Source organism: Heptranchias perlo, chromosome 5 (assembly GCF_035084215.1).
Source record: "Heptranchias perlo isolate sHepPer1 chromosome 5, sHepPer1.hap1, whole genome shotgun sequence".
In the NCBI taxonomy this organism is placed as follows: Eukaryota; Metazoa; Chordata; class Chondrichthyes; order Hexanchiformes; family Hexanchidae; genus Heptranchias; species Heptranchias perlo.
This window is the reverse complement of record NC_090329.1, coordinates 43192262-43215558: the sequence shown is the minus strand read 5'-3', so window position 1 is coordinate 43215558 and position 23297 is coordinate 43192262. Positions and strand designations below refer to the sequence as shown.

The following is a 23297-nucleotide window of genomic DNA, read 5'->3' as shown; positions in this document are numbered from 1 at the left end:
GGTGTGGGGTGGGGGGGAGACCCTCACCCATTACAGGAGGCCGCTCTGTCACTTGGGACAAAGTGTGGCCTCCACCACCCCCCTCCTGACGGTCAAAGTCACCAACCTGCACACTCACCCCGGGGTCCGGAGACATGTGCCTACCTTGCGGACCCCCTCAGATGTACATATTGCGGATGGGGGCCGTCGTAGCTGCAGTCATGACCCCCTCGGAGGGCGAACAGCATCACCAGCCTCGCCATCCACGCCGTCCACCTCTGACACGTGGAGCTCCACAACAGAGTGCTGTGACACATCCACCTGTACAGCAGGAGGGAGGGCAACCGCAGAGAGAGACGCGTCGCAGAGGGCACTACCCTCGCCACAGGGTCCACAGACCGAGGTGCAGCTCCCCGGACCTCTCCGAGCAGCAGTGCACACGGAGGCGCAGATTCACTCGACATGTAGTCGTGGACATCTGCAGGCTCTTTCATGCCGAGCTGCTCCTGGCTGGCCCCAGCACCATCTGCTTACCTGTCGCTGCCAAAGTCACCACTGCCCTCCACAACTTCTCCTCGGCATCCTTCCAGGGTGCAGCCGGGTACACCACCGATGTCTCTCAGTCGTCTGTGCGGAAGAGCCCTGCAAATACACCTGCACCTACTCTGCAGTGACACAATGGGTGGCATCAGTGGTGGGTCCTCATAGTGATACCCAGGAGCGGGCATTATTGCACAAAACAGACAGGATTCACGGAGACATGGCAGTGGTGGTGCCAATATAATGTGTGATGTGAGTTGTTCTGAAATTCAATATAGGTAACACCCATGACAAACCCTCAAACACCCTTGTGCATCCCCTTCATGCTCACGACACGTTTGCCTTACGCTGCCTACTGCACATATGTGATGCATGCCCTGTGGCTGCAGCACAGGTGGTGGCAGGTTGAGTGAGGCTGGCCGTGAGGGAGATGCACGAGAGGGTGCGTATGGGATAGAGCCATGAGATTATATGAGGATTGGGTTGCGTGTTACTGGCGGGGTGAGTACTCACGAGGTGAGTAGGTGCAGGTAAGATGAGGATGGGGTTTGAGTGGGTATGAGGGGTGATGTGACAGAGTGGTGTTGGCGGTGCCGAAGGGGATGTGGGGTGGGGGCAATGTTGTGGCAGACGGAGTGTAGGGGAAAGACTACGTGTTCTCACTGTGGCTGACCTACTGCGGTCATTGGAGCGCCTCCTGCACTGTATGCAGGTGGGCGATATGTTGGTGGTGCAGGTGACCTCCTCTGCCAGCTCGAGCCAGGCCTTCCTGGTGGCAGAGGCAGGCCGCTTCCTCCCGCCCGCCGGGTGGAAGAGCTCTGTCCTCCCCCTCCTCCTCACCCCATCTGATGATACCTGGGGTGAGGCATCTTTAAACTGGGAGCAGCCTTCCCCCTGGGCTGCTCCATGCTGTAATGTGTTCTATTGGTTGCAGCATCTGTCAGTGGAGGACTGCCCCTTTAACTAGAGAGCCTCCAGCTGACAGATCGTACTGCGCATGCGCAGCCCGCCCGACGCGCTGACCAGCAGCGCGGAGCCCGGAGGAGCAGGTAATTGGATCCAATTAGTGGATTGCCTGCTACGATCGCGCGGGCAACCCACTAATTTCTCCGAGCGTGTTGACCATGCTCCCGAAACCCAACCCGCCGGAAACCCGCAGGCCTGGTAAAATCGGGCCCCTGAAGTCAGTTTTCAATTCAAGCTCACAACCTGAAATATCAGACAATGCAGCACCTTATTTTGAATTAAGCTTTGAATCAACATGTTTTGAATTAATGTTGAATGTAGCACTTTCAAGTTGTACTGATTGCTCCATTTATCAAGCGGTTAGACAGTAACAATTAGTTTACTCTTGCTATGTGACATTTTTTTTGACTCATCTCTCTATCGGAAGTTTTCATTCGGATAAGAATGGTTTCTCAACATTCATAAAAAGTTAATACATTTTATGCTGGAGAAGAGCCTTGTACTTCACTCTTTGTGGTTAGTAGTTTGTTGGCAGCAATCTATGATAAAATTACATGGTGCTAAATCACTGCTTTTTACTTTGCTCATTTTATTGCAGATTTTATACCAAGCTGTGAATTATCAGATTCAACCATCGGAGAGCAGCGAGTCTATGAATCCTACAGGCCATGCTCAGCAGGTCAGAATTGGCATGACTTAAAACAGCATGGCTCTCACCACCTTTCTGAAATGCGGCATTTTTGTTTTTGTTTTGAATAATTAGATTTTCAGTGAGCCATCATGCAAGTGACCTGAAATTTTTAACATTAAGGTGTGCAAATATGATGATTGCCTACATCTTAAATCTATCAAACAGTAAAATATTTTTTCAGTTTTTCAGATCCAGTGATACTGGATGATGTGTTGTGGTTGTATCACTATTTCAGATGATTTTTAAAAAATGTAAATTTGGTAACGAGAAGGAAAGATTAAGATTGAGGAAGTGTTGTGCAAAACGAAGCACCCAGTCAAGGGTATTTTGAACTTTTGCTTGATGTATCATTAGGAGGATTGCGGAAACAGTTCCTAACCTTTTTGCCATCTTACACTGTTGCCAATAGACTGACAGTATAATGGTGTGAATCTCACCCATGCTTCTTATAATGCCAATTCAAGCTTTAAAAAATATTCAATGGAGCAGTTCATCTTTTCTCAATACAGTAGCTTCATTATGAGCTTTTTAAAATGTATTAATCGTTTTGTTCTTTGATTTGAACTTTTAGACTGAAACAAAAGCTTCAACTAGTCCGTCTACTGATCTACTACAACGAACAACTGCTAAAACCATGGAGGTTCTCAGTAATACTTCCATAACGACTAAGGCAGTGCTGCATGCCGTCAGTGATGCACAGTGGTGGAAGAAGTCCCTCAGTTACCTGCGACCTTTACATGTAAGGCTTTTTAATGTTAGCTGAAGAGAAAGGAATTAAATACTGAGATCTACCATTTTAAAATGTATTTTTTCTTTAGGATCGAGGACCGGAAGCTACTTTAAAAGGTGTGGCTGGTCAAAATGGAGATTTGGAAAAGCAAGGCTGTCATCCTTTCTATGAGTTCCTCATTGATGATCCCTTCATTGACAAAGTAAGTTGAACAATACAGTTGAAATCCAGGACTTGCATTAAATTAATCTTTGAGAAGAGTTCTCATCAGCTGACTCAGTCATTCCCATCTACAGTAGTAGGGAGTTGCCCTCTACTGTTTGAGGTCAGCAGGGTTTCACCTTAAACAGTAGCTGAGCACTAAATTGTAGCAGTAGGCTATCTGTCGTGTACTGGGCTATTGAGGATAGTAGGCTAATTGAGTGACTTAACCTGTGGGTTTCTTTCCTAGATTGAGCTGCCTATTAATTTACTCCTTGGAATTATGTGCAGGATATAATGCTACTGAGTGTACTGTCCAAAATATTTAATATAGTAGCTTTATATGAGAGTATATGATATTTTTCATAGCTTACAAATTCATTATAAGTCACATTTTATATATTTTTTCCTCTTTTGAGTTCCATTTTTGGATGATGGAAAAGATGTTCTAACTGTTGAAAGAAAATGCTGCACATAAGCTGTCTTGTAGTATTGCATTATAATAAAACACTCAAGGCAATTGATCTCTTTTCTCCCACGGGCGCAAACACGGACGCGCACGTGTGCGCGCACGCACACGCACACACACACACACGGAAATCATACTCCACAAAGTTTCTTACAACCTGTCAAAAACAAATACTTCATTTAGTTTTTTTTTAAAAGTAAGCCTGATTACTGAAAGTTTGCATAGCAAGTCAATCAGCATCTGAAACTGAGACATTTATTGTTTCAGGTAAAATTTCTTATAAGAAGTATTCAATGATGGATACCATAAGTAATTCAATGAGCAGTCTCTTGTTAATGTTGAGACATACCTCCTGTTAGTCACTATGTTCTAACAGGTTATTTGTATGTATTAGCACCTAATAAATCAAATCAATTAAAAGCAGTGCTGGTCTTGTGATTTTTCACTGTTTTTGGTCAGTTGAGGACAAATTCTAGTCAGTTTTTTTTTACCTTTTTCTGTAGTATGCAGATTTATTTTGAAGAGATGGGCCAAGCCTCTGCCCTGGATCTAAGGTGGTGACCCCAGGAGCACAGTGTTCTCCACAAGGTTCTGCTATATCCAACATTTGATCTGACTGCTAACTGGTGTATCCCTGTATGCGTGGCAGGCTCACAATTAGAGCATTCAGGTCCAGAGCAGGTGTACTATACACACATCCACTCTGGCCCATCAGTCATCTTGAACTCAGAGGTATTGTTGATCCTCAGATTTTCCACACTGCTGCACGACAAGTTAGTAAATCTTTGGGCAGACAACAAAATTATTGTCTACTATGGCAACAAATAGCTTGGGACCCATTTTCAGTTATTATGTCGAGACAAGATCCAGCTTGTTCACTGGTGTCGGAACCATTGGATGACCCTCTTGACACATCTAGCCAGGGTAGGCAACATGGCAGCGATGCTCTCAGTCACCCCCACAAAAGAATGACCTGCACCACGGTGATATGCAGAATATTCCTTATCTGAGAAGGTAGCTCATGATTTACCTATTAACCTCACTAAACAATCATCAACTCCCTTGTTTCTGCTCAATGTTTGTGGACAAGTCAATGTAGAAGTTGAGCAGTTGTTTATTCTTGCATTGAATTTTGTTTACCAAATCTCTCAAGTCAAATCCTGCAGAAGGATGCAAACGTTTCTGCTTGACAGCTTGAGTGAATGGTGGAGATGACTATTAAACCAATTTTTACTGTCATCTGTTGTAGGCACTCTGCTGGTCTTGTCAATCAAGCCTACAGCAGCATGTGGCAGAAATTCGTCAAATGGTGCTGAGCCAAATCTCTCCTGTAGTATATCTCACATCCTAAGATATTGGCAACATTTCTTTGACCTACAACTAAAACCCAGCTTCATTCGTGTGCACCTTTCTGCAGTTTCAATCTTCAGTGACTCTCTTGCATCAGTTCCTTAGGACATCCCTTATCTCGATTTATGAAAAATGAATTCTCGTAGCAATTACTCATCACAAATCGGATCTCATTCTGGTACTATACAAGTTAGCATACTTTCCTTTTGAACCTTTCAGCACATGTAATAAGTTTCTGTCATGGAAGAGTGCAGTTCTGCTGACTTTGGTTTCAGCTCATTGACAACCAGTACCTAGATCTTACTAATCCAATCTAATTTGGCTGTGTGATCCAGTGGGTCCTTAGCATATATCTAAATTTCCTACCAACAGTAGATTCCCATTATCATTTGGGCTGAAAACTGTGATTTCTTCAAAAATCAAAGTTGCACCATCACTTGTACATGTGAACACCCATGGAGCTCTGACCTTTTGTATGAACTGTACCAAACTACTTTGTCAGACCTGCTATTCAACACATGTGAACCCAAGGCTCAATGAAGACTAGTGTCCAAACGAAGATTTGGTAAATGGGTAGTGAAGTGCATTATCCATTGTTGCCGCTCCTCTGCTAAGAAACCTAGTGGCTTAGTAAACGGTTACCCTATCCATTCCATCAGGCATCCTTGGAAACAAGTGTTCATTGATAGTATATTTAAAGCTGACACACAGAGCGACCCCCTTTCATTTACCAAACACTACTTCTTGGACCTAGCAACTGTGGATAATGGCACTTCTCATAGATGTGTCGTGGCAACCTAGATACGTCTCCTTCTAGTCCTAGGTACTACTTAGTAGTCTCCAGCAGTATGTAAAGAATGCTGAATGAGGAAGTGAGAAAGATTGTCTTCATTCTTCAACAGGAGGTACTCTCCATGCACTTGGATCCTCTTGGATCTTGCAGAGGGCTCAGATAGTAACATTTTGTTTTGTTAGTCTCTGTTATGTTTTTAATTTTTTTTTTTCTTTCATACAGAATGAAGTGAGCTACACTAGTTACCAGTACAGTGCTCTGGAGAACTTTGCAGAAGTCTTGCTGAGAGCTGGGAAATTGTCTGAAACCAAAAGTGAAGGGGAAAATCTTTTTCCTGCCACAGAAGGTAAAATCACCCTCAATAGCACATGTTGAGAAAGGTACCAGATTTTACACCACATTCAGTTCTGAAACTTTTGTTTACTTGTGCCACAAAAGCATTAAATTCACTGAAAGCCATACAAATCTCAAATATATTCCTTTAATGTATTATATATGTATATGGAAATGTAAGCAATACATAGTGAAAAATCGTGAACTGCAAATGTGCAGACACAAGATCAAAAAAGTTACTTTATCCTGCTCTAGAATATTAGGTTATTAGCTATGTCGAGGATGTGAATGGTACTTTAATGGGGGTCACCATAATTTTTTGAAACTTATGTGAAGGAGATCCATCCTAACTTTACATTTGTTGCTAACCTCAGCTATTGAAAGTTTGTACTTTTTAAAAAAAGATCAAATTAATAGTAGTTGACAGTTTAGTCTATCAACTTTGGCGGAAGCACTATGTAACTAATAACATGGTACCAAAAGTTTGTTAAAGAACCAATTTTCCAGAGATTTTTTTCCATCCCATTGATGGCAGAATATTCTGTGGTATATGGAAGATAATATATGAAGAATAAGGAGCACCCTACCAAGGCAGCTGATCTATCTTGCTTATTTCCTAACATTATTAAAATAAGTTCATGGCAATGCCAGTATCTCTGTTCATGTTTAAAAGGGCCTGAATAGTCTGGATCTGTGTGTGTGTTTGTGCATGCACTCTGAACTGTGTACATCTGCTCAGTTAAATCTTGCATCTTTTCTTTTTGTTTGAGCAGAACATATAGGGCTTGATTTTCGCACCCCCGAGCGGGTGCATTCGTGGCGGGGGGGACTGCGAAAATCGGGGATTCCCCGGGCGGGTCCGGAGCCCGGCTCCAACCGCCCACTTCCGGGTTCCCCAGTGACGCGCTGACATGCGCGCGCAGCCCCCGCATGTGGGACTCCCGCCGGCAATTAAAGCCGGCGGGGTGCCACTTGAAGTAATTAAACAGGTACTTCAGGCTGTTTACAAACCTGATTGACCTGATATTTTAGGAGGGGTGAGATTTTGCAATGAACTGAGACTGTTTCCCGTACTGGGGGAAACACTCCCAGTTGAAACGGACATGTTGCACCCACCAGCCTGTAGGAGCTGCAAAGGTCCATTTGACAAAGTTTGGCCTCCACCACCCTCCTCCTAACACTACAATTCACCAACTTGGAACCTCAACCCAGGTGTGCGGACACATTTAGCTACCTTGCGGACCCCCTCAAATGTACATCTTCCGGATGGGGGCCGCTGTAGTTGCAGTCATGACCTCCTCGGAGGATGAACAGCATCACCGGCCACGCCGTCCACCTCTGACACGTGGAGCTCCACAACACAGTGCTGTGACACATCCACCTGCACAGCAGGAGAGAGGGCAAATGCAGAGAGAGATGCGTCACAGAGGGCACGACCCTCACCACAGGGTCTACAGACTGAAATTCACCTTCCTGGACCTCTCTGAGGAGCAGTGCATACGGAGGCTCAGAGTCAGTCGCCAGGTAGTTGCGGACATCTGCAGCCTCCTTAATAATGAGCTGATCCCAGATGGACCGAGCACCATTTCCTTACTTGTCACTGTCAAAGTCACCACTGCCCTCACCTTCTTCACTTCCGCATCCTTCCAGGGTGCCACCGGGGACATTACCGGGGTCTCTCAGTCGTCTGCACACAAGTGCATAAGGCAGGTTACCAACAGCTTGTTTCACAGGGCCTCGCACTATATCAACTTCCCCATGGATGACCTCAGCCAGATGGAGAGGGCAGTGGGATTCCACGCTTTGGCTGGCTTCCCATGGGTGCAGGGTGTAATTAATTGCACCCATATAGCAATACGAGCACCTCCACACGAGCCAGGACTGTTCATCAACAGGAAGGGCTATCACTCCATGAACACTCAGCTCATCTATGACCACCGCAAGAGATTCCTTCACGTGTGCGCCAGATACCCTGGCAGCTGCCACGATTCCTTAATCCTCAGGGAGTCCACCGTGCCGCCCCTCTTCCGCTCACCCAACACCCGCAAGGGCTGGAATGGAACTGAACACTGTGCAATCATCAGCGAACATCTCCATTTCTGACCTTATGATGGAGGGAAGGTCATTGATGAAGCAGCTGAAGATGGTTGGGCCTAGGACACTGCCCTGGGGCTGAGATGATTGGCCTCCAACAACCACTACCATCTTCCTTTGTGCTAGGTATGACTCCAGCCACTGGAGAGTTTTCCCCCTGATTCCTATTGACTTCAATTTTACTAGTGCTCCTTGATGCCACACTCGGTCAAATGCTGCCTTGATGTCAAGGGCAGTCACTCTCACCTCACCTCTGGAATTCAGCTCTTTTGTCCATGTTTGGACCAAGGCTGTAATGAGGTCTGGAGCCGAGTGGTCCTGGCGGAACCCAAACTGAGCATCGGTGAGCAGGTTATTGGTGAGTAATTGCCGCTTGATAGCACTGTCGACGGCACCTTCCATCACTTTGCTGATGATTGAGAGTAGACTGATGGGGCAGTAATTGGCCGGATTGGATTTGTCCTGCTTTTTGTGGACAGGACATACCTGGGCAATTTTTCACATTGTCGGGTAGATGCCAGTGTTGTAGCTGTACTGGAATAGCTTGGCTAGAGGCGCAGCTAGTTCTGGAGCACAAGTCTTCAGCACTACAGCTGGGATGTTGTCGGGGCCCATAGCCTTTGCTGTATCCAGTGCATTCAGCCGTTTCTTGATATCATGTGGAGTGAATCAAATTGGCTGAAGACTGGCTTCTGTGATGTTGGGGATATCGGGAGGAGGCCGAGATGGATCATCCACTCGGCACTTCTGGCTGAAGATGGTTGCAAACGCTTCAGCCTTGTCTTTTGCACTCACGTGCTGGACTCCGCCATCATTGAGGATGGGGGATGTTTGCAGAGCCTCCTCCTCCCGTTAGTTGTATAATTGTCCACCCAGAGCTTTGATCTGATCTGTTGGTTGTGGAATCGCTTAGCTCTGTCTATAGCATGTTGCTTCTGCTGTTTAGCATGCATGTAGTCCTGAGTTGTAGCTTCACCAGGCTGGTGCCTCATTTTTAAGTATGCCTGGTGCTGCTCCTGGTATGCTCTTCTACACTCCTCATTGAACCAGGGTTGATCCCCTGGCTTGTTGGTAATGGTAGAGTGAGGGATATGCCGGGCCATGAGGTTACAGATATTGCTGGAATACAATTCTGCTGCTGCTGATGGCCCACAGTGCCTCATGGATGTCCAGTTTTGAGCTGCTAGATCTGTTCTGAATCTATCCCATTTAGCACGGTGGTCGTGCCACACAACACGTTGGATGGTGTCCTCAGTGTGAAGACAGGACTTCATCTCCTCGATGACTGTGTGGTGGTCACTCCTACCAAAACTGTCATGGACAGATGCATTTGCGACAGGTAGATTGGTGTGTACGCGGTCAAGTAAGTTCCCCTGCACACGTGGCTTATGACACCTCTGAAGAACCCCACCACCATGCCACAGTGTCGATATAACAACAGCCACATCGCTACCAGGTCTACAGTTGAGCAGGCTATAGGGCTGCTCAAGATGCGCTTCAGGTGCCTTGATCGTTCTGGGGGAGGGCTTCAATACGCACCACACAGAGTGGGACGCATTATAGTCGTCTGTTGTGCCCTGCACAACACGGCACAACAGAGAGGGGTGCCGCTGGAGGAGTCCCCATCCACATCTGCCACCCATATTGAGGAGGAGGAGGAGGAGGAACAACCCATTGGCAGAACAGCGGCTCACCTGGCTGCTTGTGAGGCCAGGGAGTCACTGATATGTGAACGTTTCTCCTAGCATCAGACAGTGTGAAGAGTCCAGTCCTCATCACCTGGACAGATGAGCGGCCGTACCAGCCCCCTCCCCTGCCCCCTGCACAAAACAGTGGTGCAACTACACCTACACCCACTGTAGAATGACCCAATGGGTGGCATCAAGCGTGCGTGTTCATGGTGAACCCCATGAAAGGGACCTATTCCACAAGCCAGTCAAGAATGGGCAAAACGTGGCAGTAGTGGTGATAATAATAGTATTTATTGTGCATGTGGCAAAAAACAAATATAAATTAAAAAAACATGACAAATCGTCAAATACCCTTGTGCATTCCCATTGTGCTCACAAAACCTTCGCCTTGCGTTTACGGGAACCCCTACGTGGTGCTACCCCTGTGGCTTCAGCAGAGGTAGTGGCAGGTTGCTCTTGTCCATGCCCTGACCGATTAGATGCTTTGCGCGGACACCCTCTGGGTTTCAGAGACTGCTCCACCTGCACCTGTGCAAGGGCAGACTCGGCCACCTGGAGAGTGGGCAGCAATGCGGCTACTGGTTGAGAGGGGAGCAACGGGTGAGACGTGGGAGCGCTTTAAGTGGCGTCCCCACTTCCATGTCCCCTTTCACCATCATCCCTCTCCTGGCCCAGACCCACATCACTCCTTCCACCCTGCTAGACGACAGTTTGGAGGGCTTGTGTGAAGCCTTGGAAGGCCAGTGGTAAAGTATCTGTCAGCCTGTTTAAGGCAGCAGAATATTGCTCACCCTGAATCCGAACGGCCGTTGTCAGGGCCTGAATGGACTCATTGTTGAGCCATGCTTGACGCTCGATGGAGGCTAGCCTTTCCTCCATCGCTGACATACCCGCACCTACCCGCGACACTATCTCAGAGATGCCGTCATGTCCCTGCGACACTATCTCGGAAATACCCTCCTGTACCTGCACCACCGCCACCATTCCCCTCATGCAGGAGTTGGACTCCTCCATCCTCTGCGCGACTGTGAAGAGTGCGCGTGGCACCTGTTCCAGTTCCTCAGCAATATGCTGCTGCCCCTCGATGACTCTCCTTTTCACGGCTGGCCCCCAGGGTTCAGTGTCTGGGTCCAGCTGAGCAGAGCCTGGAGAAGAGTGCTCCCACCGACGCGGACTCTCCACGGCTGCCCCTGCCACCAGGTTCTGCTCGTGCTCACATGTGCGTGGTGACTCACCATGTGTAAGCCCAACTAAGTGAGGACGGGGACCCACCGCCGGCAGGTCCTCTGAGGAATCGCCCTCCGCGGTCACAGCGCTCGCAGATGGGCCTGCAAGAGAACGGAAAGCAATATTAGGCATGTGGTCAGATGTTGAGGTGCTGCAAATGCCAAGTGATGCTAAGATCATTCGCTATCATGAGTGCTGAGTGTTAGATTTCTGTCACCAGCCGCTTGTGCGCTCCCAGTCTCGGCGTCCGCCACGGACAGGCACTCCAGCGTGCGGCTTATCTCCAATGCCTGCTGCTCCGCGTCTGTTAGTGCCACCTGGTGTGGCGGGCCCCTCCGGTCCTTGCTCTCTCCCGGGCGTTCTGGCATCTCTTCTCCTATCAAGGCAAAACACAGAGGCGTGATTGAGTGATGGTTGCATGGTGAGCCGCTGCATTGCATTGGTGTGGGTGGGGTTGAGCGTGAGGGAGATGCATGGGAGGGTGCGTGTGCAACATAGCCATGAGATTGTATGAGGATTGGGTTGCGTGGTAGTGTTCGAATGGGAACTGGGGCAGTGAGTACGTGCAGGCAAGGTGAGGATGATCGTTGAGTGGATGTGAGGAGTGATGCGAGAGCGTTGTGGTGGCAGTGCAGAAGGGGTTGTGTGGTGATGGAGGTGATATGGAAGACGGAGTGTGGGAGAATGCTTAAGTATACTCACTTTGGCTGACCTGATTAGGTCATTAAATCTCTTCCTGCACTGCACGCAGGTTCATGGCACATTGCCGCTGCTGGTGACCTCCTCGGCCACCTCCAGCCAGGCCTTCTTCGTGGTGGAGGGAGGGCACTTTCTCCCATCGGATGGTAAAAGGATTTGCCTCCTCCTCCTCACCCCATCGAGCAGAACCTGGAGTGAGGAGTCCGAAAACCTTGGGGCAGCCTTTCCTCTGGCCTGTTCCATGGTTCAAAATTGGTTGTTTGCTGCAGGAGGAGCATTGGAGGACTGCCCCTTTAAATAGGGCTCCTCCAGCTGACAGACTATGCTGCGCATGCGCAGTCCGCCCGCTGCGCAGCTTTCCAGCGCGAAACCTGGAAGCAAACGTAAGTGGCTTCAATTAGCCTGCGATTGCGTGCGGAGCACACTGATTTCACCGGGCGCGTTATTCACGCGCCCAGTCGACCTCCCGCTGCGAACCTACCGCCCTCCTAATATCGGGCCCATAGTTTAAGTTAACTAGTCAATTCAAGAATGATCCTTGGGTAGTATTGAATTTTCTTCAAATTAAAGCGATTCAGTTGTGGAGGGTATGCCTTTTTCCTGTGATTCTTGGAACTGGACGAATAGTCAAGCAAAGAAAGTCACCCTCACTCACGGTAGTTTTGTTCATCAAAAGTAATTATTTAATATAATTCATACGAGCATTCATGAAGCAAAATCAAACCATACATAAGACTTTCCTCTAAAATTCTGTTATACACTTAATAATTCGCAATGTTATTATGTAATGACTTAACAATTCATACACACATCAGGCAAACCAAGGATTTTACTCATCAAGGCAGCTCAGAAGTGATCAGCTTCTTGTGTCTTTGTGTGCCTATGTGTTTTGAAAGCTTTAAGCTCAATATTATCCATCTAGCTTATTTATTTAATAATCTAGATATCTATCCACAGTACAATGTCTTCGATCCCAAAACTCATTTCTCCAATGCCATCAACGTCATTGAGGGAAAAACAGCATTTGCGAGAACACAGTTTACTACGTTACTGTGTTTGCAGGTTTTCAAATCCCTTTGTTTAAAAGGGACACAGTTAACCCTATCCTGCAAATGTCTTTTGTTAAAGGGGTTTTGAACCCTACTATTGGGATCCAAAATGATTCCAACTACAACAGAATTTGGCGCCATCCCTGAGCATTGTTTACTCAGGAAGTTTGTTCTGATTCCAGTGCTTATTTGGCTACTTCGGGTAGATTGCAAAAGTTTTTCTGAGACATAATTATAAAAGGAATGCTGTTAATCTGAGTACTTCTTTAGTGGGGTTTGTTTAAATTTTCAGCTCATTAAATTATATATTTCTGTTCTGATCATAAGAAACAAAACTGCTGCATTATTTACTATCCAGTCATAGTTTTGTTAATATAGTGTGGAAAGCTTTCATTATTATGTTTATAAGGACATTGAATAATTTCCTTGAAATCTCTGATAACAAATTCATGGACCCTCAATGATTTAAATTATGTTTCAATTGGCAGTCATTGAGAACAGTGGATGCCTGAAACTGAATTGTTCAATAGATCATCCTTTGATGGAGATCCTTTTACCAATGGGACTTGAATTCCTAAATGGAATTGCTAATAAGGTCATTTTCTGGGAACATTAATTGTGTGTGACACAGAACTAATTCGTTCCTCACGCAAAGCTATTGAGAAAGTATTACAAAAGTGACCAGAGCTTTTTATTACTGTAAATTTGTGGTGAGAATTTTTTTAAAAACAGTTACTCGGCTGGTGCAATGTTTATTAATCGTTTGAGGATTAAGAGCAGCCTTCAATTCTTGGAAACAAATAGCATTTTAAAAAAGTACTCTATTATTAAGAATTATGAGTGCCCAATTGGATTTCATTTCTGTGCCTTTAGAAACAGTAGCTAGATAGCATTATCTAAATGAACACATTCTAGCTATAGGGTTTGCTGTATTGAGATCAGAAGTTGTGACTTTTTAAAAAAAAATTAATTTGAGAGATTATAGATGGCTCAGTGGATTCAAATACTGCCCTTTCATCTTTAGGGTATGGATTTAATTCCATCCATGGCTGATAGGATGAAATACCACATCTACTGAGTATGAGGTTCCTACATGAAATGATTTTGGGCAAATCTGAGCCTAGTTCCCAGTGGATGTGATTTACAACATAAAAGTGTCTGTAATTCAGAATTTCTTTACTAGTCTCACTCACAGCCCACAGTGGTTGCTATGAGAAATGGATATGTCACACAAGGCAGTAGAGGACGCATTTTTGAAGCTAAGGCTCATTTTTAGAGCAGTGCAGAGAATTGATCCTGTATTTAATCCATTTTGTACTTAAAGAAAGAATTCCAAAGAAAAGCAAGAGTTCTGTTCTCCTGGCCAACATTCCTCCTCCGGCCAACACCAACAAAAAACATTATCAGGTCATTCATCATTCGTCTTACTGCTATTTGTTGAACCCTGCTGCTACATTCATTTGCATAACACCTCTTTGCTTTGGAATGTATTATATAATGCTTTATCATGTCTTTCTGGAATACAAAGGGTTGTAAGTTATGTTAGAGATCTGGTGAGATCCCATCTGGCATACTGCATTCAGTCCTGGGCACTGCATCTCAGGAAGGATATATTAGCCTTGGAGGGGGTGCAGCACTGATTCACTGAATGATACTAGGGCTAGAAGTGTTAAATTATGGTTGTATAGACCAGGCTTGTATTCCTTTGAATATTGAAGATTAATGGGTGATCTAATTGAGGTGTTTAAGATGATTAAAAGATTTAATAGGGTAGATAGAGAGAAATTATTTCCTCTGGTAGGAGAACCCAAAAACAAAGGGGCATAACCTTAAAATTAGAGCTCGGCTGTTCAGGGATGATGTCAGAAAGCACTTCTTCACACAAAGGGTGGTGGAAACCTGGAATTTTTTCCTCAAAAAAGCTGTTGAAGCTACATCAGTTGAAAATTTCAAAACTGAGATTAATAGATTTTTGTTAGATAAGGATATTATGGGTTATGGAACCAAGGCTGGTAGATGGAGTTAAGATACAGATCAGCCATGATCTAACTGAATGGCGGAACAAGCTCAAGGGGCTGAATGGCCTACTCCTGTTCTTGTGGTCCTCTCAGAAAGGTCCCAAAGCACTTTGAGGTGTTATGCAGGTAAATGCAGTAACAATGTGCTTACAGCAGGATTTCACAAACAGCAATGAGATGAAAGATCTGTTCGAGACCAGTACCTGCCTAGAATAATGCGAAGCAGTGCTGAGTTACACTTTTGGCTCTATATTTGTTCACTGGTAAAGCAAGAGAAAGGATGCATACATGCATTTACAGTGCGCAGTTTGCTGCCAACCAATGCTGGTTAAAGATTTAATGTTAGAGAAAAGGAAAACCTTTGCTGGTGCTGAAAAATTAACTTTGTGAAGTGAAGATTAATAATTAATTTCACTGTGAAAGGCTAGTCAGTGTTGTTCCATTCAGTCAAAAGCAAAATACTACGGATGCTGGAAATCTGAAATAAAAACAGAAAATGCTGGAGAAGCAAGTCAAGCAGCATCTGCGGAGAAAGAAACTGGCATTCTGACAAAAGGTCTTTCACTTGAAACGTTAACTCTGTTTCTTTCTCCACAGATGCTGCCTACCTTGCTGAGCTGCTCCAGCATTTTCTGTTTTTGTTCCATTCAGTTATGATAACAGTTGGAACACAAGTTTTGTTATGAGTTGATACCACTGGATTATTGAAGGTTACTAAAATGTTCCACCTTTTGAATTTTTAATTTTCTATCTTCTTTTGACAGTTCTTTTACAACTAGCCAGCGATGCATTACCTAAGGATATGACCCTAGCTCTAGCCTACCTTCTGGCCTTACCTCAGGTACAGTACTGAGCATTCTACTTGGGTGCGTAATATACAATACTGAAACTGGTATTCGATTAAAATAAATGTTACAAGAAAATGAAGGTAATGTAAGTGATTGTGTGATGCAGTGGGTTAGACGTCTTCAGCTACCGTTTGAATCCAGCTCGAACTAATGGGGTAGAATTTTGCACTCTAATGGTTTGTTAGGGTTTTGGAGGTTAGGGGGCTGTATCAGGTCAGCACTTAGTTGATGTCCACAGTATGAAACTCCCCATACTTCAGCACTAATCTGACAATCACTCAGAGAAAACTATAAAGATTGGCTAATGTGAAGAATGCAAATGTTGTACTGTATTGGTTGGAATTAAGAGACCTTCCACTAAACTGTTCTAAGCCTGAGCTTGGATTGTTTGTACTGACATGCAAAACATGAAAAAGGTTATGTTTATTACCTTCAACATACTTTTGAATATATCAAATCAATGAACATCAGAGGGGCTCTGTATCTCCTGCTATATATGGGTCAGATGACTTCCCCTGACTGTAGTAGTATAACTACCCATTAACCTTCATGGCCTCGTCCCTCCCTATTTCTGTAACCTTTTCCAGCCCTACAGCCACCCCCCAAACCCTCTCCCCTCATTCTTCTGACTCTGGCTTCTTATGCATTACCCCTCCCTTCATCCCATCACTGACAACCGTGCCTTCAGACCCTCTTTAAAGCCTACCTCTTTGACCAAGCTTTTGGTCACGCCTCCTAATATCTGCTTCTTTGGCTCAGCGTCCACTTTTTTCTGAATATGCCTCTGTGAAGTGGCTTGGAATATTTTTGTACATTAAAATCTCTACATAAATGCTAGTTGTTGTCATTTGATTCTTGTCAGTGATAAGCTTGTGGCTGCTTGCCAGTTTGTCAAACAATCTCATATTTTCAATTTCTAAGACTGAAAACTAGCTTTTACTAGGTCTAACACTTAGTAAAAGTGGAAAGTTGCCAGAATTTATTTCACAGATTCCTTCAGTCAAGTCGAGACAGCAGCCGCCATCAAGTAGCATTGACTTTGATTTGCTGAACCATTCTTATCTAAATCAGTCACTCAAGAATTGCTTCTGATTTGTAAGATCCAATTGAACTCATTATTTTGTCCATCAACTAATGTAAGATTGGTTCAACTTCCACATACAATACAATTATACTGAAGTGGTATAGACCCAACAAAATTCTACATGCTCAAACTGACTTGGACCACTACAAACGTGAATATACAAAAGGACGGACAGGAAAAGACTGGCTGGTCCATCAAGCCTGCCTCCAACAGTTACAATGCAACTAAGCATCAGTACCCCAATATTCCCTCCCACCAGCAGCCATGTAATCTCCTAGAAGAGGCAATACACCAGATATTAAAAAAACCTTGGGCAATTCAAGAGAAAAAATATCTGGGAAATTCCTCTCTGACTCCTTAAGGCAATCAAAACGAGTTCATGGGATCACAATGACCATGAGATGCATACCCAACATCCCACTTACCTTTTCTATGCAGTGGTATTCACCACAGCAAGGAACTGTCCAGCTTCTCTTTGAACTGCTGTAGCGAATCTGCACTCATCACACAGTTTTCTAAGTGTTGATCATCCTTTGTGTGAAGAAAAACCTCCTGACATCTGACCTAGTTCTATGCTTACATAGCTTATATGCATAACTCCTCGTTTTCACAAATCTATCTTGTTCAAGTAGTCTGCCCAAACAGACAAGTGCTTTAATCATTTTATATGCTTTAATTAAATCACCACAAAGTCTACACTTTTCTGATGTAAAAACACCCAGCTCTCTCAACCTGTAGAGAGTGATAACTAAGGGTTTTTAAACCAGGGATCATTCTGGTAGCCCTTCTTTGAACCTTTTCCAGGGCCTCTACATCACCAACCATATGAGGGGACCAACATTGGACAAAGTATTCCAGATGATGCCTAACCTGGGTGTGTTACAATGATACTATGGTTATTTTTGTTTTATTCTGGATCATCCTAGCTATACACCCTCGTACTCTATTTGTTTTCACTACAGCCTCTCAATGTTGGTCGTGCACCTTCAGACTCATGTACTAGAAATGCTAGGTTCTATTGCTGCTCAACAGACTTTAATTCTGTCCCAAGGATGGTACATACACATGCTTGGCACCACGTTTATCTACATTATATGACATCTGCCGCATGTGGGACAATTCCCCTGTTGCATCTAGATTAGATTGTAGTTTCTTTTTCTCATTGAGGGCTCTAAGTCTTCGATGTCCTAAGCAGTCAGATTGGAGCAATAATATTGGGGCAAGTGTGCAAAATGCTTCACGTAGTGCCACACATACTGATGCCAGAGGAACCCTCCATATGTTGATGTAAGAGGTAACCACAAGTAACATGGATTCTGATTTTTTTTTTTCATTGTTGGTCCTGTTCTACCCGGGAGTAACACAAGCTGATACATACTACTACCTAATTTGATTTTAGTTTCATGTTGTGCTGCCATTGGCGAGGGGAAAAAAAGTTTGCTAGTTTGGCGTAAAGTTTTGGCTCTACCTAAGTAGAAAGCTGAAAGCATGTACACACCTACACTCTAATATTTTCTAATGGAAGAAATAGGAGGTGGTGGATAAAACCTCAGGATCATGATTTTTTGAGACAAACAAAACTTGGATACAGTTCTTGCCAAAATTGATAAATGGGTCTGACCCGTGCCAAATAATATACAGTGGATCCGCCGCCAAATTCTGCATCCCACTAATTATTTGTGCCAATATATGAGCTAGCAAAGTAAATGTAAGAATTTTATGGAAACACAAACTTATTGGTTGAAAGCGCTTTTGTATAGGTTGTTCAGAACCAGATTCTAAATCCCACTTGGGAGTAATCTGTCAAATGAAAGGCTTGACTTTTCAGCCACTTTTTGTAAGTAGGGGTTAGAATTTCTGATGGGACTCTCAAAAGAGGAGATGTAGGTGGAGAGGCAGAGTGGTTTAGGAAGGGAATTGCAGTGTGTTGCCTAGGTGGCTAAAGGCATGCTACCAATGGTGGGGTGAAGGAGAGAATGCACATGTGGCCAGAGTTCAGGCGGGGAAGCTGTAGTACTGGAGGAGGTTACAGAGCTAGGAAGCGGTGAGGATATTAAAGTGATTTAAACACACAGATGAGAATTTTAAACTTTAGGCATTAGGGAACGAGGAGCTAATGTAGGTCATCAAGGACAGGGGTAATAGGCAAACATGATAAGGATACGGGCAGCAGGGCTTTGGATGAGCTGAAGTTTACAAATGGTGAAGGATGAGAGGCTAACCAGGAAACAATTGGAATAGTCGAGTCTGGAAATGACAAAGGTATAGATGAGGGTTTCAGTTTCCTGAGGTGTGGGCAGAGGCAGGTGATGTTACAGAGATGGAAGTAGGCGATCTTTGTGATGGAAAGGTTGCAAATAGTCTGATACAGCCTGAGATAATGGCCGGGAAGAGGATTGGATTTGGTGATGAGGGTACGGAGCTTGTGATGGCGGCATCCAAAAACAGTGGCTTCAGTCTTACCACGGTTTAGCTGTAGGAAATTATGGCTCATCTAAGACTGGATGCCGGACAAGCAGTCTGTTAACACAAAGGCAATGGAGGGGTCAAGGTAGGTTGTCAAGAAGTATAGCTGGCAGTCCTCAGCATACATATGGAACATGATCCCATGTCTTTGGATTATGTAGCCAAGGGGTGGCAAGTAGATGAGGAAAAGAATGGGGCCAAGAATAAATCCTTGGAGGACTCCAGAAGTAACAGCATGGGGGTGGGAAGAAATGTCTTTGCTGGAAATGCTCTGGCTTCAATTGGATAAGCAAGAGTGGAACGAAGTGAGGGCAGTCCTACTCGGATGGACAATGGGGGAGAGGCATTAGAGGAGGGTGGTATGGCTGACAAATGCTGAAGAGATGATGATTGAGTTTGAGAGTTGGTGTAGTTAAGTCCAAAACTAAGGTCTTAAATTTAAACAAAGCCAATTACGTAGGTATGAGGGGCGAGTTGACTAAGGTAGATTGGGAAATTAGATTAAAAGATATGACGCTAAATAAGCAATGGCAAACATTTAAAGAAATAATTCATAATTCTCAACATATATAGAATCATAGAATGGTTACTGCACGGAAGGAGACCATTCATCCCATCAAGTATGTGCTACCTCTCTGCAAGAGCAATATAGCTAGTCCCACTCCCCTATCCTTTCCCCATAGCCCTACAAATTTTTTCCCTTCAAGTAGTTATCCATTTCCCTTTTGAAAGCCATGATTGAATATGCCTCCACCACCCCCTCAGGCAGTGCATTCCAGATCTTAACCACTCACTGTGTAAAAATAAGTTTTTCCTCATGTCGCTTTTGGTCCTTTTGTCAGTCGCCTTAAATCTATGTCCTCTGGTTCTTGACCCTTCTGCCAATGGGAACAGTTCCTCTCTATCTACTCTGTCTAGACCCTTCATGATTTTGAATACCTCTATCAAATCTCCTCTCAACCTTCTCCACTCGAAGGAGAACAACCCCAGCTTCTTCAGTCTATCCACAAAACTGAAGTCCTTCATCCCTGGAACCATTCTAGTAAATCTCTTCTGCACCCTCTCTAAGGCCTTCACATCCTTCCAAAAGTGCGGTGCCCAGAATTGGACACAATACTTCAGTTGTGGCGAAACCAGTGTTTTATAAAGGTTCATCATAACTTCCTTGCTTTTGTACTCTATGCCTCTATTTATAAAGCCCAGGATCCCATATGCTTTTTTAACCGCTTTCTCAACCTGCCCTGCCACCTTCAAAGATTTGTGCACATATACCCCCAGATCTCTCTGTTCCTCCACCCCTTTTAGAATTGTACCCTTTACTTTATATTTCCTCTCCTCGTTCTTCCTGCCAAAATGTATCACTTCCCAATTTTCTGTGCTAAATTCCATCTGCCACGTGTCCACCCATTCCACCAGCCTGTCTACTATCACTATCCTCCTCACTGTTCACTACACTTCCAAGTTTTGTGTCATCTGCAAATTTGGAAATTGTGCCCTGTACACCCAAATCCAAGTCATTTAATATATATCAAGAAAAGCAGTGGTCCCAGCACCGACCCCTGGGGAACACCACTGTACACTTCCCTCCAGTCCAAAAAACAGCCATTCACCACTACTGTCTCTTTCCTGTCACTTGGCCAATTTCGTATCCATGCTGCCACTGCCGCTTTTATTCCATGGGCTTCAACTTTGATGACAAATCTATTATGCAGCACTTTATCAAACGCCTTTTGGCAGTCCATATACACCACATCAACCGCATTGCCCTCGTCGACCCTATCTGTTACCTCATCAAAAAACTCAATCAAGTTAGTCAAACACGATTTGCCTTTAACAAATCCATGCTGACTTTTCTTTATTAATCCACGCTTGTCCAAGTGACTATTAACTTTATCCCGGCTTATCGTTTCTAAAGGTTTCCCCATCACGGAGGTTAAACTGACTGGTCTGTAGTTGCTGGGTTTATCCTTACACCCTTTTTTTGAACAAGGGTGTAACATTTGCAATTCTCCAGTCCTCTGGCACCACCCCTGTATCTAAGGATGATTGGAAGATTATGGCCAGTACCTCCGCAATTTGCACCCTTACTCCCCTCAGCAACCTAGGATTCATCTCATCCGGACCAGGTGACGTATCTCCTTTAAGTACAACAAGCCTTTCTGATACCTCCTTTATCAATTTTTAGCCCAGCCAGTATCTCAACTACCTCTTCACTTACTGTAACTTTGGCAGCATCTTCTTCCTTGGTAAAGTCAGATGCAAAGTACTCATTTAGTACCTCAGTCATGCCTTCTGCCTCCGTGCGTAGATCTCCTTTTTGGTCACTAATCGGCCCCACCCTCCTCTTACTACCCATTTACTGGTTATATGCCGAGAGAAGACTTTTGGATTCCCTTTTATGTTTGCTGCCAATTTATTCTCATACTCTCTCTTTGCCCCTCTTATTTCCTTTTTCATTTCCCCTCTGAACTTTTTATATTCAGCCTGGTTCTCACTTGTATTATCAACCTGACATCTGTTATACGTCCCTTTTTTCTGCTTCATCTTACTCTCTATCTCTTTCGTCATCCAAGGAGCTCTGGCTTTAGTTGCCTTGCCTTTTCCCCTCATGGGAATGTATTTAGACTGTACCTGAACCATCACTTATTTAAAGGCCACCCATTGTTCAATTACAGTTTTGCCTGCCAAATTTTGACTCCAATTTACCCGGGCCAGCTCCGTTCTCATCCCACTGAAATTAGCCCTCCTCCAATTAAATATTTTAACTCTAGGTTGCTCCTTATCCTTTTGTATAACTAATCTAAACCTTATGATACTATGATCGCTGTTCCCTAAATGTTCCCCTACTGGCACTTGCTCCACTTGGCCTACCTCATTCCCCAGAATCAGATCCAGCAATGCCTCCTTCCTCGTTGGGCCGGAAAAGTACTGGTCAAGAAAGTTCTCCTGAACACACTTCAAAAATTCCTCCCCCTCTTTTCCCTTTACATAATTACTATCCCAGTTTATATTAGGATAGTTGAAGTCCCACATCATCACTACACTATGGCTGTTGCACCTCTCTGTAATTTCCCTGCAAATTTGCTCCTCCATATGTTTCGCACTAGTTGGTGGCCTATAGAATATACCCAGTAGTGTAATGGCACCTCTATTGTTTCTTAATATACATTCCCTTGAGGGATAAAAACTTCACGAGAAAAGTGATCCATCCATGGCTAATGATAGAAGTTAAGGATACTATTAGATTAAAAGAAGAGGCTTACAATGTTGCCAAAAAGAGTAGTAAACCTGATGATAGGAAGAGTTTTAGAAATCATCAAAGGATGACCAAGAAGTTGATAATGAGGGAGAAAATTGAATATGAGAGTAAACTAGCAAGAAATATAAAGACAGATTGTGAGAGCTTCTACAAGTATGTAAAAAGGAAGAGATTAGCAAAAGTAAACGTGGGTCCCTTCGAGGTGGAGACAGGAGAAATTATAATAGGGAATGAGGAAATGGCAGAGATGTTAAACAAATATTTTATATCTGTCTTCACAGTAGAAGACACAAAACATACGGAAATAGTGGAGAACCAAGGGTCTAATGAGAATGAGGGACTTAAAGCAATTAATATTAGTAAAGAAAAAGTAAGAGAAATTAATGGGACTAAAAGCCAACAAATCCCCTGGACCTGATTGCCTACGTCTTAGGGTTTTAAAAGAGGTGGCTGCAGAGATAGTGGATGCATTGGTTTTGATCTTCCAGATTCCCTAGATTCTAGAACATCCCCATGGATTATAAGGTAGCAAATGTAACATTGCTAGTCAAGAAAGGAGGGAGAGAGAAAACAGGGAACTCTAGGCAAGCTAGCCTGTCATCAGTAGTAGGGAAAATGCTAGAATCTATAACTTATAACGTAGTAACAGGGCACTTTGCCTAATCATATTATGATTTTCTGAGTCAACATGGTTTTATGAAAGGGAAATCGTGTTTGACAAATTCATTAGAGTTTTTTGAGGATGTAACTAGCGGGGTAGATAATGGGGAACCAGTGGATGTAGTATTTTGGATTTTCAAAAGATATTCG

At 44.2% G+C, this 23297-nt stretch overlaps 1 protein-coding gene across 2 annotated transcripts in view; it reads left to right on the top strand.

Annotated features, from left to right (window-relative positions):
* The window catches only part of nbas (NBAS subunit of NRZ tethering complex), a 293872-nt gene that overhangs the window by 164745 nt on the left and 105830 nt on the right, over positions 1-23297 (top strand). For both annotated transcript variants that reach the window (XM_067984290.1, XM_067984291.1), the window contains exons 35-39: positions 2084-2164; positions 2748-2915; positions 2995-3108; positions 5942-6065; positions 15595-15671. In XM_067984290.1, coding sequence (XP_067840391.1) covers positions 2084-2164; positions 2748-2915; positions 2995-3108; positions 5942-6065; positions 15595-15671 — 564 coding nt within the window. The remainder of the gene's footprint in view (positions 1-2083; positions 2165-2747; positions 2916-2994; positions 3109-5941; positions 6066-15594; positions 15672-23297) is intronic.